This window comes from Clarias gariepinus, chromosome 5, assembly GCF_024256425.1.
Source record: "Clarias gariepinus isolate MV-2021 ecotype Netherlands chromosome 5, CGAR_prim_01v2, whole genome shotgun sequence".
In the NCBI taxonomy this organism is placed as follows: Eukaryota; Metazoa; Chordata; class Actinopteri; order Siluriformes; family Clariidae; genus Clarias; species Clarias gariepinus.
This window is the reverse complement of record NC_071104.1, coordinates 18,280,514-18,294,588: the sequence shown is the minus strand read 5'-3', so window position 1 is coordinate 18,294,588 and position 14,075 is coordinate 18,280,514. Positions and strand designations below refer to the sequence as shown.

At 39.2% G+C, this 14,075-nt stretch overlaps 1 protein-coding gene across 1 annotated transcript; it reads right to left on the bottom strand.

Moving 5' to 3' along the window:
* Positions 1-1,344: 1,344 nt before the first annotated feature.
* On the bottom strand, positions 1,345-5,169 carry tmem182a (transmembrane protein 182a). Its single transcript, XM_053496991.1, has 5 exons — positions 4,801-5,169; positions 3,495-3,618; positions 2,118-2,216; positions 1,837-1,974; positions 1,345-1,724 (listed from the first exon to the last, which is right to left on the bottom strand). Exons 1-5 carry the CDS (start codon positions 4,933-4,935, stop codon positions 1,501-1,503), a joined length of 720 nt encoding a protein of 239 aa, XP_053352966.1. The 5' UTR covers positions 4,936-5,169; the 3' UTR covers positions 1,345-1,500.
* Positions 5,170-14,075: the final 8,906 nt, after the last annotated feature.

The following is a 14,075-nucleotide window of genomic DNA, read 5'->3' as shown; positions in this document are numbered from 1 at the left end:
CTGACAGCAGTTCCTACATAAATCAGATTCCATCTGAGCACTGATACTTTTCTGTCCCTCACCTCTGTTCAGAGTGTGTTGAATCAAGATAATCTGTATAGGTTAGAAAATTGTTCATGGATGTTTAATTGGAAAAATGAAACTGTATCATATATGACCTTATAGAATCTATGAGAAAAAAGGGGAACTTCAAAATTCATGAGACATGTACTGTATGTGCTGTTCACTGTGAAGTTTGAAGTCATGATTTTACCTTGAGTGTTTATTAATATGTTGAAAATAACTAATTTTAAAATATGATTTGATACCAATAGTTAACATTATTTACAAAAGGAAAAAAGCGAAAGCTGAAAAGTTTCCACTGATCTGGGCAGACAAAAACTAGCTGGTCATATCATGAAAATGAAACCATTAAATATCCTAATAATACAATAAGTGTCATAACCTTCCAAGGCAGGGCAATCACCAAAACATTCTTAATACTTGTTCAAACGCAATGAATCCATACAGTAGGATTAGCATGGTGATACATTTTTCTAGATAATTTAAATATATGTATACACAGATCATTTTATATTCTACACTACCAGTCTGAAGGACATACACAATTTAAAATGTTTATTGTCTTCAAGAAATTTAGGTTTCTCAGGCAAAACTAAACAGTGAACCAAGGCGAAGTTAATTTTGGATTAATGTGTTAATAAATCAAATGTATATTTCTAAATGAAACAAATTGTTTTTACTTAAAAGTTAATCATTTCCCCCAGACAGGTACTTTTAATTTTAGAATTCAACAAGTGCTCTAAGAATTTTAGAAAAACTAGTTTGTTTAAAACTCACTCATGAAGCTGGTTGAGAATGTACCAAGGGTGTTTGACTCCTTTTTTACCATTTATAGTCTATATACTGTCTAATGTTGTTTAATAGTGCTATTGTTCTACTGTATGATTTTGTGTCTCCACCTTTGACTGGTAGTGTAAATCTTATAAGGATCACAGAGATTTTAAAGAAAATTGTAACATCGTCCCATACAGTACATATGTGCAAGGATGGCGTCACAGCCACACACAAACCAAGTAAATTCATAACATAACATATCGCCCCATAATTAAACAGTATAAGAGTTGAGTACTTATAACCATGCTTGAGCAAATGATGAAATACAAATAGCGCTGGTAATCACTGGACAGATACATGCTGATTTATAAAATGGCAGACCAAGGATTAATCATTCTCTCACCAACCAGTATTTCAGTCTGGCAAAACAAATTTCCCATAAAAGTACCTACTCTGTAAACGAAAAAGTTTATCAGATTATTGCCCTAATCAGCTATGGTCCTCCAGTGAAAACATAAAAACGATTTATTTTCTCAGAATCTTTCTCAGTCAGGATAAATACATCACCACATCTAACAAAGAATAGAAAGATGTTTACATCTGTCTTAATGCCATTATCCTGCTACATAATCATAAACAACATTCCGCTAATCATCAAGATGCTTAGCAGTTATGCTGCTTTAGTGCCCGTCCAATCAGGAGGAAGAGCATGCCTGAGAGAAAGCAGAAGAACACGCCCACTGGGGCAAACATAAAAGAAAGGCCATAAGTAATATCCAGCTGAAAGAATAAACAATGGCTTCTTCGATACTCCTTATATAAATCCACCACATTCATTAGCTCCAACCAGATGACAAACAGCACAGTGGCAAGAAGGGCGAAGAAACCTAGAAAGATGAGGAAAAATCTGAGATTTTTTTTTGGTTGTTTTGAGAACAGATATATTGATACCATGGTAAATCATGAAAATTAAAACATAAGTTGAAGTACTTAGCTCACCAGCTGTTAGGAAGAGTCCGCCACCTGCTTTATAGAGGCAGGAATTGGTGAATGGAGCACCACAGATTATGATGAAGCCACCCAAGATAACTGCAGCCACACCCAACAACACAAAGACACTCCAGAAACCTCTGTAGACTACACAGCACACATAACAATAGTTTTTACTGAAAGTTTACATGTTTAGTAAGACACTTAAATACAAACAATATTTAACAGTACAATTCAGTGACTTCATGAACAAATTCAAGCAAAACTACAACGCAGGAATCGTTACTTACTGATGGCAGACTCATAAGTGGTTGCATTGTGGGTCTGTTCAGACACAGGGAATGGAGACAGGTAGGCTTGTTCACACATTTTGGACTGTGGCTGGTTTGCTATGGGGATAACAACAAAACCATTTACAATTAGTTTTCATTGTAACTGCGCTGTAAATTATGTGAGTGTCATTCTGTACTCAGCAATTCATTCTTTTTTTAACCTGATTATAAACAAATTAAACAGGCTTTTACAACATCCTCGGTCTTCCTGCTATGTTTTGCATTTTTATACCAGAATATGGCACCTATTTTTTGCATGGCATGAAGCACAGGAACCGAAAACGAGAAAATGAATATTCGGGTTTTTATAGAAGCCAGTGGTCAAGCATTTGCTTTACTTATAGATTCTAAAAACTAGCATTAACAATCTTTATGGCCTTCCTCAAAAGCAACATTATGCTATTTTATTTTCCTACATTGTTTAAACTTTTTTTTATTTGTCTGAGATTATAACAGCATAATTTTACAGCACAAACACATCAAGTAAACTCATTTATTTCCTTTACAGTGTTGATTAACATGTTCTGTTTCTTTTATTGACCATTTTTTCTAAAAACCCTTCAAATGTTCTTTTCATTTGCCATTTATTTACTGACAATATATTCTGGTTAACCAAATGACTAATTATACAAAGAAATCTGTAATAAAGTTTTATCGGTATATTGCTTACATGTTGAATTTAACAATGCAGGTTTAGAGAACAGGCACTAATTTTTTACTTCTATCACTATGTCCAGTCCAGATGTGCATTAAATAGCCATAATAAACTAAAACATTAACTAGGCCCATAACCCTTCTTTTGGGAACATCATGTGAAAAAACACAATTGTTTGGTAGCCTGTATGCTCATAACAGAAATACAGGTAATAGCAAAAGTGCTTAACCATCACACTTTATTACTTCCAACCATCCATCAATCCATTCATTTATCCATCTATCCTCTGTAGTCCAATCAGGGACTGTGGAGGCCAGTGGTGACCATTGTATTTATTCCCATTTTGTACGACCATGGTAGGACCTCTGGTCAACATTCACACACTACGGGCAATTTGGGAACACTAATTAGCCTAATCTGCATATCTTTGGATTGTGGGAGGACACCCAACATGCAAACTCCATGCACACAAACCCCACAAAGTGGAAATTGAACCCAGGACCTGGAGGTGGAAAGCAACAAGTGCTTACCTGCCTGCAGTATCATTACTGTAAGCATATTCTATGTATGTCTTAAAACACTTCTTCAGTTACTTTCTTTATTAATTATCACAAAATTGTGATCCAGGTGTCTACTGGTGTCTGTATAAAGAAGTCCTTAGCCAATAAACTTTGTCTTACTAAAAAAGAACTTCAAAATTAGGTCATTCTCCTCTCTGCCTTTAAATGAGCAGCGCCAAAAGAAGCCCTCATGATAAAAGATGGAAAAATTTCCCTGATCTTCAGGCTGGTTCAAATCCTCAGTCTGTGGAAAATACAGAGAGTAGGTGTCAGACCACAGGGCATGTCAGCTATTTATTTTGATGTACATTTGTAAGAGTGTACTGTACATGCATGTGTCTTGGTATTTAAATATGAAATATGTTATATAAGAATAATGGCTAATGTTAAAAAGGAACAGCATGCTAAATGGCAAAAGTATTACAGTGGAACCTCGGATTGTGAGTAATTCAATTTGCAAGCGTTCCGCAACATGGGCAAAGATGTTTATTAAATTTTGACTTAAAAAACAAGCATAATACACAAGTATAATCGAGTATTATGTAGCACACATGCGCTTCTTGTTTCGACGCCAAGCGCCACGTGATCACAACTGAGCCAATGATTCTTCTCTTTTGCGCGCTGTGGAATTGTGTGTAATCATCCCTCATATTTAGTCTCAATGCTTGTGCATCACTCATATAGTTTGGTAAACTGGTATGTGTATGTATGTGTGTATGTGTAAAAGTCATCCTGCACAGCAGCCGCCCTCCCCTGGCGTTGCATGTTAAATAATAGTGTTCAAGTTACATCTGCACTGTACATGTAAAACTACTAAATGCTGCAGTCACATAGTGATTTTCCTGTGTAGAGATCTCTAAGAAAGATTGATTCTACTAAAAATGTTGTAGCCTATGCTGTGACTTCCACTTGCAAATTTGCAGAGCCAAAGGTTGCCCCTTTGAAAATGCTGCCAGTGTGTGTGACTTCCATTAATAGATTTGGCATAAGGGTGTAGACATTGCATTTAGATTCCTGTTTCATTGCCTATCATTAAGTCTGGTTTCATGTTCTAGCATGTGATATTCTATCTTTGTTTCTTTCCTGAGACTGTAAAAAGTGACGTCTGATATCTGTTAACCACACCCTGCTTCAAAACGAAACATACGTTGATGCAATCTAGATCTTACTGACATTGGATTAAGTATTATTAAAATAAATTTAAGGGTCAGTGTGGTATATTTTGGACTTTAAGTTCTATTCATAATAGCCTGCAGAATGTTTTTGGCAAACACTATGATTAGCTGACATTGTGGCCTTAATTTAATAAAAAAAACATAATAAAACAAATGGCACTGGGATATTATAATTCAAAGTGTTTCACAGTAAGTAAGTGTCTCTCTTACTTATTAACATTATTAAACCACCAATGCATCAATCCACCAACCTTATTCAACTGAGAATCTGGTTTGCAAGTCTCACGAGCCAAGAGCCAATAATCTGTACCAAATGATATGAGGATGAAAATTGCCCCAAAGGCACCAAAGAGCCCAGCAAAAAACAGTGCCACACTGAACTTCATGGTTAAATCCGTTTCTCCCGGTCAGCCAAAATATGTCAGTCCTCTGGAACTGTAAAAATAGAGGTCCTTGGAGTAGTTCTTTAAGAAGTTATGCTTGCTCCTCGAGTTACACGCTGCTCTGATGCCCTTATACAGTACGTCTTCACACTAGTATCTGTTTATTGTCCTGCTCTGTCCCCGTCCAACTGGTATAGAGACAGAAAGCATTTGGGGTAGGAGTAGGGAACAAGGAAAAAGAGAAGAGGGCCCTAGAAGCTTAGTTTTGTTTAGACCATCCTCTTGGGTTATTTTTGGACTGCTGATTGAAGATGCCTGCTGTCCCTCTCTCAGAGGTGGGGTATGGCAAAGAGAAATTTATTGGGGGGGAGGGAGTTGGACCAAAATATCTTGTGTAAACTGAAGCGCGCTACTTGGGACAAGATATTTTGTAGCGGGATAAGTGAAAATAAAGACACCAGAGGTGGGAATTTAAGTCATCTTTTCACTGCCACCACCTGCATACAATGTTGCTATAAAAAGGTATGAAAAGTGTGTACATACAGTACAGAAATTGTGAAAATTAAACACATATTTAATGTTTTTTATTGTGGCGTCACAAAGTGGGTAGAAAGTGGGAAAGTGGGTTTCGTCACAAAGTAGGAAATACTTATAAACATAGTTCATGCGATTTCATTTAACAATTACCATAGCTTCAACAGTAGCTTGCAGAATTTTCTGACTAAACATCAAAATAGACAAATAATTTTAGTGTTTAAGCATTACTGATTTAAAATAATAGTCCTTTTTCTGTTGAGCTTTCTTCAAACTAATCTACATTACCATACTATAGTACCACAATGCAGAAAAGTTTAAAATGTATATCAGGAACATTGTGGAGTACGGTACAAATTTGAGGCAGAGACTGAGGAAGCCAGTTCAGAACACAAAAACTGAAATAAAAAAAAGTACAATCACCAGATCTGTTACACCTGATTTGTTACACCCCCACCCCATTTTTTTTTAATCTCATGGACTCTCATACTCACACTCTGTAAAAAAATAAATAAATAAATAAAAATCATATAAAGATCTGGACTCAGTTGGCTCTGACAAAAACACTTATGATGGTGCCACTGTACAATGTTTACATACTGCACAACTCTCTTTAAGTTTAATTTATTAATATATGCATTCATTCTTTTCACCTTATTGTACTTTTCCCTTGTACCTCTACTTTGTTTTGGCTATTAACCAGTACCATTTTTTTACAGTTTATATTTATTGACATATATTTTATACAGATGTTTATTTAAGCTTTTTGTACTAACATACTAATTCCATTTATTATTACTCTAACATAAGAGTTGTGTTTTATTTATGCTATTTTATTTGGTATTTCCACTGATGTTTTTGTGACTACTCTTTTGCCTTAAATTGCCCCATGCGGATAAACAATTTTTTTTTTAATTAAATTAAATTTAATCCTTCCAGATGTCCTTCCAACAGATAAGCACATGATGTGTTGAAGCGCCCTGTTGGGCACATACTATATAATAAGCAAAGTTAGTTACAGTAGGGTTAGGGTTACTGTAGCCATCAGACCTGTTTAAGTGAACCCAAAGTTTTTCACTCCATGGCTAAAAATTATTGCGTGAAATGTGTCTGATGAGCTAAGCTATCCATCCTTTCAATGAAAACAAGGCCAGCTGTGCTCAATTAAATGTCTGCCCATGGATGGGTGTCCTACAGTGCCATAGGCACTACTTGGAAGTCTGTTGATGAGAGACCTGGAGATGCCTTATATCATATCCTCTAATAGGGTAAAGCATCTCATCTAATCACGTAGGTTTCCAACTGTTCATGCAGCATGATATCTGTTTTTTGCAAACCACGGCATATCAGTTTAGATTTCTAACATTAGAAAGTGGAATTTTACTGCGAAGCATGTGTTTGCTTTTGTCTCTGAGTGATTGAAATAGTCATCAGCCTCCTGTAGATGAGTTACAGTACTATATATATGTTCTGGGGGAATAATATATATTAGAAGGAATTCTAAAAGGTGAAGGAAACCTAAAAGCATTGAGAGAACATGCAGATTTCAGACTGGACGTGAGATTCAAGCCCCCAACCTTGCAGGTGTGAGGCGACAGTGCTTACCACTAAGAGGTTGTTTTCAGTAAAACTCAAAGTGTGTTTGAAGGTACAGTATATACACTTACCTAAATGATTATTAGGAACACCATACAAATACGGTGTTCGACCTCCTTTCGCCTTCAGAACTGCCTTATTTCTACGTGGAATTGATTCAACAAGGTGGTGAAAGCATTCTTTATAAATGTTGGCCCATATTGATAGAATAGCATCTTGCAGTTGATGGAGATTTGTGGGACGCACATCCAGGGCATGAAGCTCCCGTTCCACCACATCCCAAAGATGCTCTACTGGGTTGAGATCTGGTGACTGTGGGGGCCATTTTAGTACAGTGAACTCATTGTCATATTCAAGAAACTAATTTCAAATGATTCGAGCTTTGTGGCATGATGCATTATCCTGGTGCAAGTAGCCATCAGAGGATGGGTACATGGTGGTCATAAAAAGATGGACATGGTCAGAAACAATGCTCAGGTAGATGGTGGCATTTAAACGATGCCCAATTGGCACTGAGGGGCCTAAAGTGTGCCAAGAAAACATCCCCCACACCATTACACCACCACCACCAGCCTGCACAGTGGTAACAAGGCATGATGGATCCATGTTCTCATTCTGTTTACGCCAAATTCTGACTCTACCATTTGAATGTCTCAACAAAAATGGAGACTCATCAGACCAGGCATTTTTCAACTGTCCAATTTTGGTGAGCTTGTGCAAATTGTAGCCGCTTTTTTCTATTTGTAGTGGAGATGAGTGAGGAAATGAGATGAGGAAACCTCGGTTGTAACAAGTGGTTATTTCAGTCAAAGTTGCTCTTCTATCAGCTTGAATCAGTCGGCCCATTCTCCTCTAACCTCTAGCATCAACAAGGCATTTTCGCCCACAGGACTGCCGCATACTGGATGTTTTTTCCTTTACATTTAGGCATTTGGCAGACGCTCTTACTGTATATAGAGCAACTTACAAAAAGTGCTTTAAAGTTTACGTCATTGGATACATACTTACACTGGGTTAACTAGGTTAATAACCAAGTGCCATTAGTCCAACACAACTGGGAAGAGGTTTTTTTTTTTTTTTGGACATCTAGAGGAAGTTCATTCCACCACCTACAGTAGGTGCCAGAACAGAAAAAAGCCTGAATGAATGCCACCCTCGAGCCCTGAGAGATGGTAGGATGAGGCGAGCAGTGCTGGAGGATCGAAGGGAACGTGGTGCAGTGCGTGGTGTGATTAAAGCAGAGAGGAAAGTGGGTGCTGGGCCATTTTTAGCTTTGTAGGCAAGCATCAGCGTTTTGAATGTGATGCGGGCAGCTACAGGAAGCCAGTGCAGGGAGAGGAGGAGTGGTGTGGGAGAACTTGGGAAGGTTAAAAACGAGATGTGCTGCTGCATTCTGGATCAGTTGCAGAGGACGAATCGTGGACAGAGGCAGGCCTGCCAGTAGTGAGTTGCAGTAGTCCAGTCTTGAAATAACAAGGGACTGAACAAGCACCTGAGTAGCCTGTGAAGAATGAACTGGGCAAATTCTTCTGATATTGTAAAGAATAAATCTACAAGAGCGAGTAAGGTTAGCGATGTGTGGGGAAAATAACAGATGATTCAGGGATATCACAAGGTCTTGACATGGGGATGAGTCGCAAGGGATAAACAACAGTTCAGTTTTACTGAGATTGAGCTTCAGCTGATGAGCAGCCATCCAGGATGAGATGTCTGCCAGACATGCTGAGATCCGGGTGGAAATCTGAGTGTCTAAGGGAGAAAAGGAGAAAGTAAGTTGGGTGTCATCTGCATAACAATGGTACGAAAATCCATGCGATAATATGACCTTACCAAGAGACCGGGTATAGAGGGAGAACAGAAGAGGACCAGTTACTGAGCCCTGCGGGACACCAGTAGAGAGTCTACGTGGATCCCCTCCATGTTACCTCATATGACCTATCTTTTAGGTAAGAAGCAAACCATTGCCATGCTGTTCCACAAATTCCAAGGCTTGTAAGAATAGATAATAGAATCTTGTGGTTCACCGTGTCAAATGCAGCTGACAGGTCCAGGAGGATGAGTACAGATGACAGATAGCAGATCTAGCAGCATGGAGCTTCTCAGTGACTGACAGAAGGGCAGTCTCTGTAGAATGTGCCACTTTGAATCCAGATTGGTTGGGATCATTGTTTTGTGAGAGATAAAGAGACATTCGGTTATAAACCGTTCTTTCAAGAATTTTGAAAATAAAAGAGAAGTGATACCAGGCGATAGTTGTTAACTTCTGATGGGTCCAGCAGGGTTTCTTGAGGATGGGAATAACCCTTGCCTTCTTAAAAGCAGCAGGAACATGACCAGATGATATGGAATGGTTGATGATGGTTGTGGTGAAGGGAAGGAGATCTCGTGAGATGGCCTGGATCATTGTGGAAGGGATTGGGTCTAATGAACAGGTGGTTGGGTTAGATGACGAGATGATCTGCTGAATCTCATCAGATGACAGGTTGGAGAATTCTGGAAGGTCCTGAGGTTCTGCCGTAGGAGTTTGGTTGGGAGTGAAGGACTGGCGGATTGCTGCAATCTTCCCATCATAGAATGTGGCAAAATCGTCAGCAGTCAGAAAGGAAAGGGCAAGAGGAGTCGGTGGGTTGGAGAAGATGTGCAGAGGTTTTCAGCTTTTCTTTGAAGAAGGTAGTTTTGGCAGAAGTCACGTCACATGAGAATTTGGAGAGAAGAGTCTGGTAAGAAATGAGATCTGCATCAAGTTGTGATTTCTTCCATCTTCTCTCTGCAGTTCTTAATTCTCTCCTGTTGTTGCACAGTACATCAGATAGCCAAGGAGCAGGACAAGGCGTCTTCCTTGGTTTAGATGACAGCAGGCGAAGGAGATCTATGGATGAGGAAAGAGGAAAGTTTCAGTCGCAGTTTTTAGTGGTAGAGAGGAGAAGGAGTCTGGGTCTGGGAGGGATGATAGGGTGCAGGAAGACACAGAGGAAGGGGAGACAGAGTGAAAGTTTCTGCGGGTAAGAGACATTTTGGTGGTTAGGTTTACATAGAATAGGAAGGGTTATGGTAAAGGATACCAGGTAATGATCACATTTATGAAGAGGAAAAGTAGAGATATCTGTGACTGGGGAAGGGCGGCAAAAAACGAGGTCGAAAGAATTCCCTGCCTTGTGTGTGGGAGGGCAGCTGTTTAGAGTTAAAGGAAAGGAGTTAAGGAGAGGGAGAAGGAAAGAGGATTGGAGTTTGTCCGATGGAAAGTTGAAATCTCCTAGAACAGTGAGAGGAGTGTTAGTAAAAGGAAAAATACTAAGAAGCATGTCCATTTCATCTAGAAAGTTTCCTAGAGAACCAGGAGGACGGTAAATAACCAAGATGTGGAGGTTAATTGGAGAGGTCACCTTAACTGCATGAAATTCAAATGATGAAAAACTGAGATGAGACATGGGGATAGGCGAGAAAGACCATCTCTTGGACAACAGGAGACCCGTACCACCACCTCTGCCAGTTTCTCGTGGAGAGTGAGAGAATACATAGGCAGAGGATAGGGCAGCCGGTGTAGCTGAGTTCTGAGGAGATATCCAGGTCTCGGTTTGTGCCAGAAAGTCAAAAGAGTAATGGGTAGCTAGGGCAGAGATAAAATCTGCTTTCTTTACAGCAGATTGGCAGTTCCAAAGCCCACCTACCACCAGTGCAGGGCAATGAGACAGTACTGGAGGGTAGATAAGGTTTCTGGGAGATCTGCCTCTGCTGTGTGAGTAAAAGCATCTTGGTCTGTGAGAACTGACAGAGATAGGTTGAAGACACATGCTAGACTGAGGTAATTGTCTATAAAACTTGTAATTTCTTGGTAAACAAGGGTTTAAGTCAATTCTCTGTGCACTTGCTTTATAGATTCTTGACTAACTTTGTTGCAGGATATGCTTATAGGAGACACCTTCAATATATGTAGCTAAGCCCTGCCCACAATTCACACCTTATGGAAGCCTGAAACTACTCTTGATTAATTACTTGTCCAAGTAGACTTCGGGCATGATGCATGATACACATCCATTGCGCACATAGTATGCAATTTTGGGAACACAAATTGTGTCTTTGGACTGTGAGAGAAAACCCACCAAGCACAGGTAAAAATCCAAGGCAGGAATCAGATTTTAGTCTCCTAATACAGTTTAATTATGCATCACTCAAAACAAAGGCAAAATTATCAACATAACTTTTTACAGTCTTTAAATGTCTGAATTATGTGTCATATTTAAAGTGGTTAATGCCCAGAAATGCTTTCATACTTAAATGCATTACAAGGCTATTACAAAGAACGAATAAAGTACAAACAAAAATTGCCCCCCCCGCCAAAAAAGTACTACATTTACACACGTGTTGGCAAAATCTAGTGATTGTAATTTTAAAATAAGTACTTTATATAGGCAATATTCCTATAAAATAGTTTTTTAAAAATATTTGAAATAAACTAAAGGTTTTAAAAAATAAGCTCAAAAAATAATCAATTGTTTAACTTGCTTATCTAAAAATACATATGTAACTGATTTCGTTAAAAAAAAAATTCTAGCTGCTCAAATTTTTAATTAGTTTTAAAAGAGTTCTTCCTAGAGCATTAATAACTCCCCCCCCGCAGAATCAGGTCGCTGTCTGCTGCAGATGACGCGCAGATTTATTGTGCATTACCGCCACCTAGTGAGTTGGTGAAGAAAGTGTTGGTATCAAAGCACGTCCTTATCCTGCATGCGCGCATGCTCAAGCCCCACGCTGTAAGAAATGTAAGTATGCAATATGAAAAATATATTGCCTGGTCAAAAAGACATCCTTTAGATCCATTTTATTTGGACTATTACTGCAGTGATTTACCTGAGTGTAAAAGACATTTATTTACAGATTGTTTTATACAGATGTTTACATTTACAGATTTTATACAGAGATTTTTTTGAGCTTTTTGCCTGAACAGACTAACTCAATTTATCATCATTCCAACGGTTTATTTTATTTATGTTATTTGATTTGGTATTTGCATTGTGGTGTAGTGGTTAGCACTGTTGCCTTGCACCTCTAGGGTCCGGGTTCGATTCCCTGTCAAACTCCGGTTCTTCCCGCAGTCCAAAGATGTGCAGGTTAGGCTAATTGGCTTTCCCAAATTGCCTGTAGTGTGAATGGGAATGTGTGTGTGCCCTGTGATGAATAGGCTAACTGGCATTCCTAAATTACCTGCGGTGTTCTTGTATTTGCCCTGCAATGTATTGGAATGCCAGTTAGCCTAATCTGCTTGTCGTTGAACACTGGGAGGAAACCCACCAGATAACAGAAAAAAAAAGGGGGGGGGACTTGAACCCTTAACCCTGGAGGGTCAGTAGTGGCTCAAATGGGTGAGGTTCTGTGTTATTAATAAGAAGGTTAGGACGGTCAGGCCTCAGCATCACCAAGTTACAGGGGCCTTAACCATGTCTGCTCCAGGGACACTGTATGCTGGATGACCCTGTGCTCTAACCATATACTGTACAACCAACTCTTATATGCAAAGAATAATAATAACAATAATAATAATAATAATAATACAAAAGTGCATGTGACAAATGATTTAATCTGAACCACTATGCCAGCTACAGTCATGTGAAAAAATTAGGACACCCTTTGAAAGCATGTGGTTTTTTGTAACATTTTTAATAAATGGTTATTTCATCTCCGTTTCAACAATACAGAGAGATTAAAGTAATCCAACTAAACAAAGAAAACTGAAGAAAAGTCTTTTCAAGATCTTCTGTAAATGTCATTCTACAAAAATGCCTATTCTAACTGAGGAAAAAGATAGGACACCCTCACATGTATTCCCTCTTAAATTGGCTCAGATCTTACACAGGTATATCACACCAGGTGCACATAATTAGTAGATCGTTACTCTGCATGTTGAATGAGGCTTGCCCTATTTAAACCTCAGACATTTAGTTTGGTGTGCTCCTGACTGTTGAAGTGAGAGTGAGCACCATGGTGAGAACAAAAGAGCTGTCAGAGGACTTCAGAAAAAAGATTGTAGCAGCCTATGAGTCTGGGAAGGGATTTAAAAAGATCTCAAAAGATTTTGAAATCAGCCATTCCACTGTCCGGAAGATAGTCTACAAGTGGAGGGCTTTCAAAACAACTGCCAACATGCCCAGGACTGGTCGCCCCAGCAAGTTCACCCCAAGAGCAGACCGCAAGATGCTAAAAGAGGTCTCCAAAAACCCTAAAGTGTCATCTCGAGAACTACAGCAGGCTCTGACTACTGTTGATGTAGAAGTACATGCCTCTACAATCAGAAAGAGACTGTACAAGTTTAACTTGCATGGGAGGTGTGCAAGGAGGAAACCTTTGCTTTCCAAGAGAAACATCGAGGCCAGACTGACATTTGCCAGAGATAAAGTTGACAAAGACCAGGACTTCTGGAATAATGTTCTTTGGACAGATGAGTCCAAAATTGAATTATTTGGACACAACAGCAGAGGACATGTTTGGCGTAAACCAAACACAGCATTCCAAGAAAAGAACCTCATACCAACTGTGAAGCATGGAGGTGGAAGTGTCATGGTTTGGGGCTGCTTTGCTGCAGCAGGACCTGGTCAGCTCACCATCATAGAATCCACGATGAATTCTACTGTGTATCAGAAGGTGCTTGAAGAACATGTGAGACCATCAGTTAGAAAATTAAAGCTGAAGCGGAACTGGACCATGCAACATGACAATGACCCAAAACATACTAGTAAATCAACCAAAGATTGGCTGAAAAAGAAGAAATGGAGAGTCCTGGAATGGCCAAGTCAAAGTCCAGATTTGAATCCCATTGAGATGCTGTGGGGTGACTTGAAAAGGGCTGTACGCGCAAGAAACCCCTCAAACATCTCACAGCTGAAAAAGTTCTGCATTGAGGAGTGGGGTAAAATTTCCTCAGACCGATGTCGAAGACTGGTAGATGGCTACAAGAACCGTCTCACTGCAGTTATTTCAGCCAAAGGAGGTAACACTCGCTATTAGGGGCAAGGGTGTCC

Coding starts and splice junctions, on each gene's coding strand:
- tmem182a (XM_053496991.1), bottom strand. CDS start 4,935: ATGAAGTTCAGTGTGGCACTGTTTTTTGCTGGGCTCTTTGGTGCCTTT. Junction 3,619..4,800: donor CAGATTCTCAGTTGAATAAG/GTTGGTGGATTG, acceptor TATTTTCCACAG/ACTGAGGATTTGAACCAGCC. Junction 1,725..1,836: donor CGGACTCTTCCTAACAGCTG/GTGAGCTAAGTA, acceptor TCATCTTTCTAG/GTTTCTTCGCCCTTCTTGCC.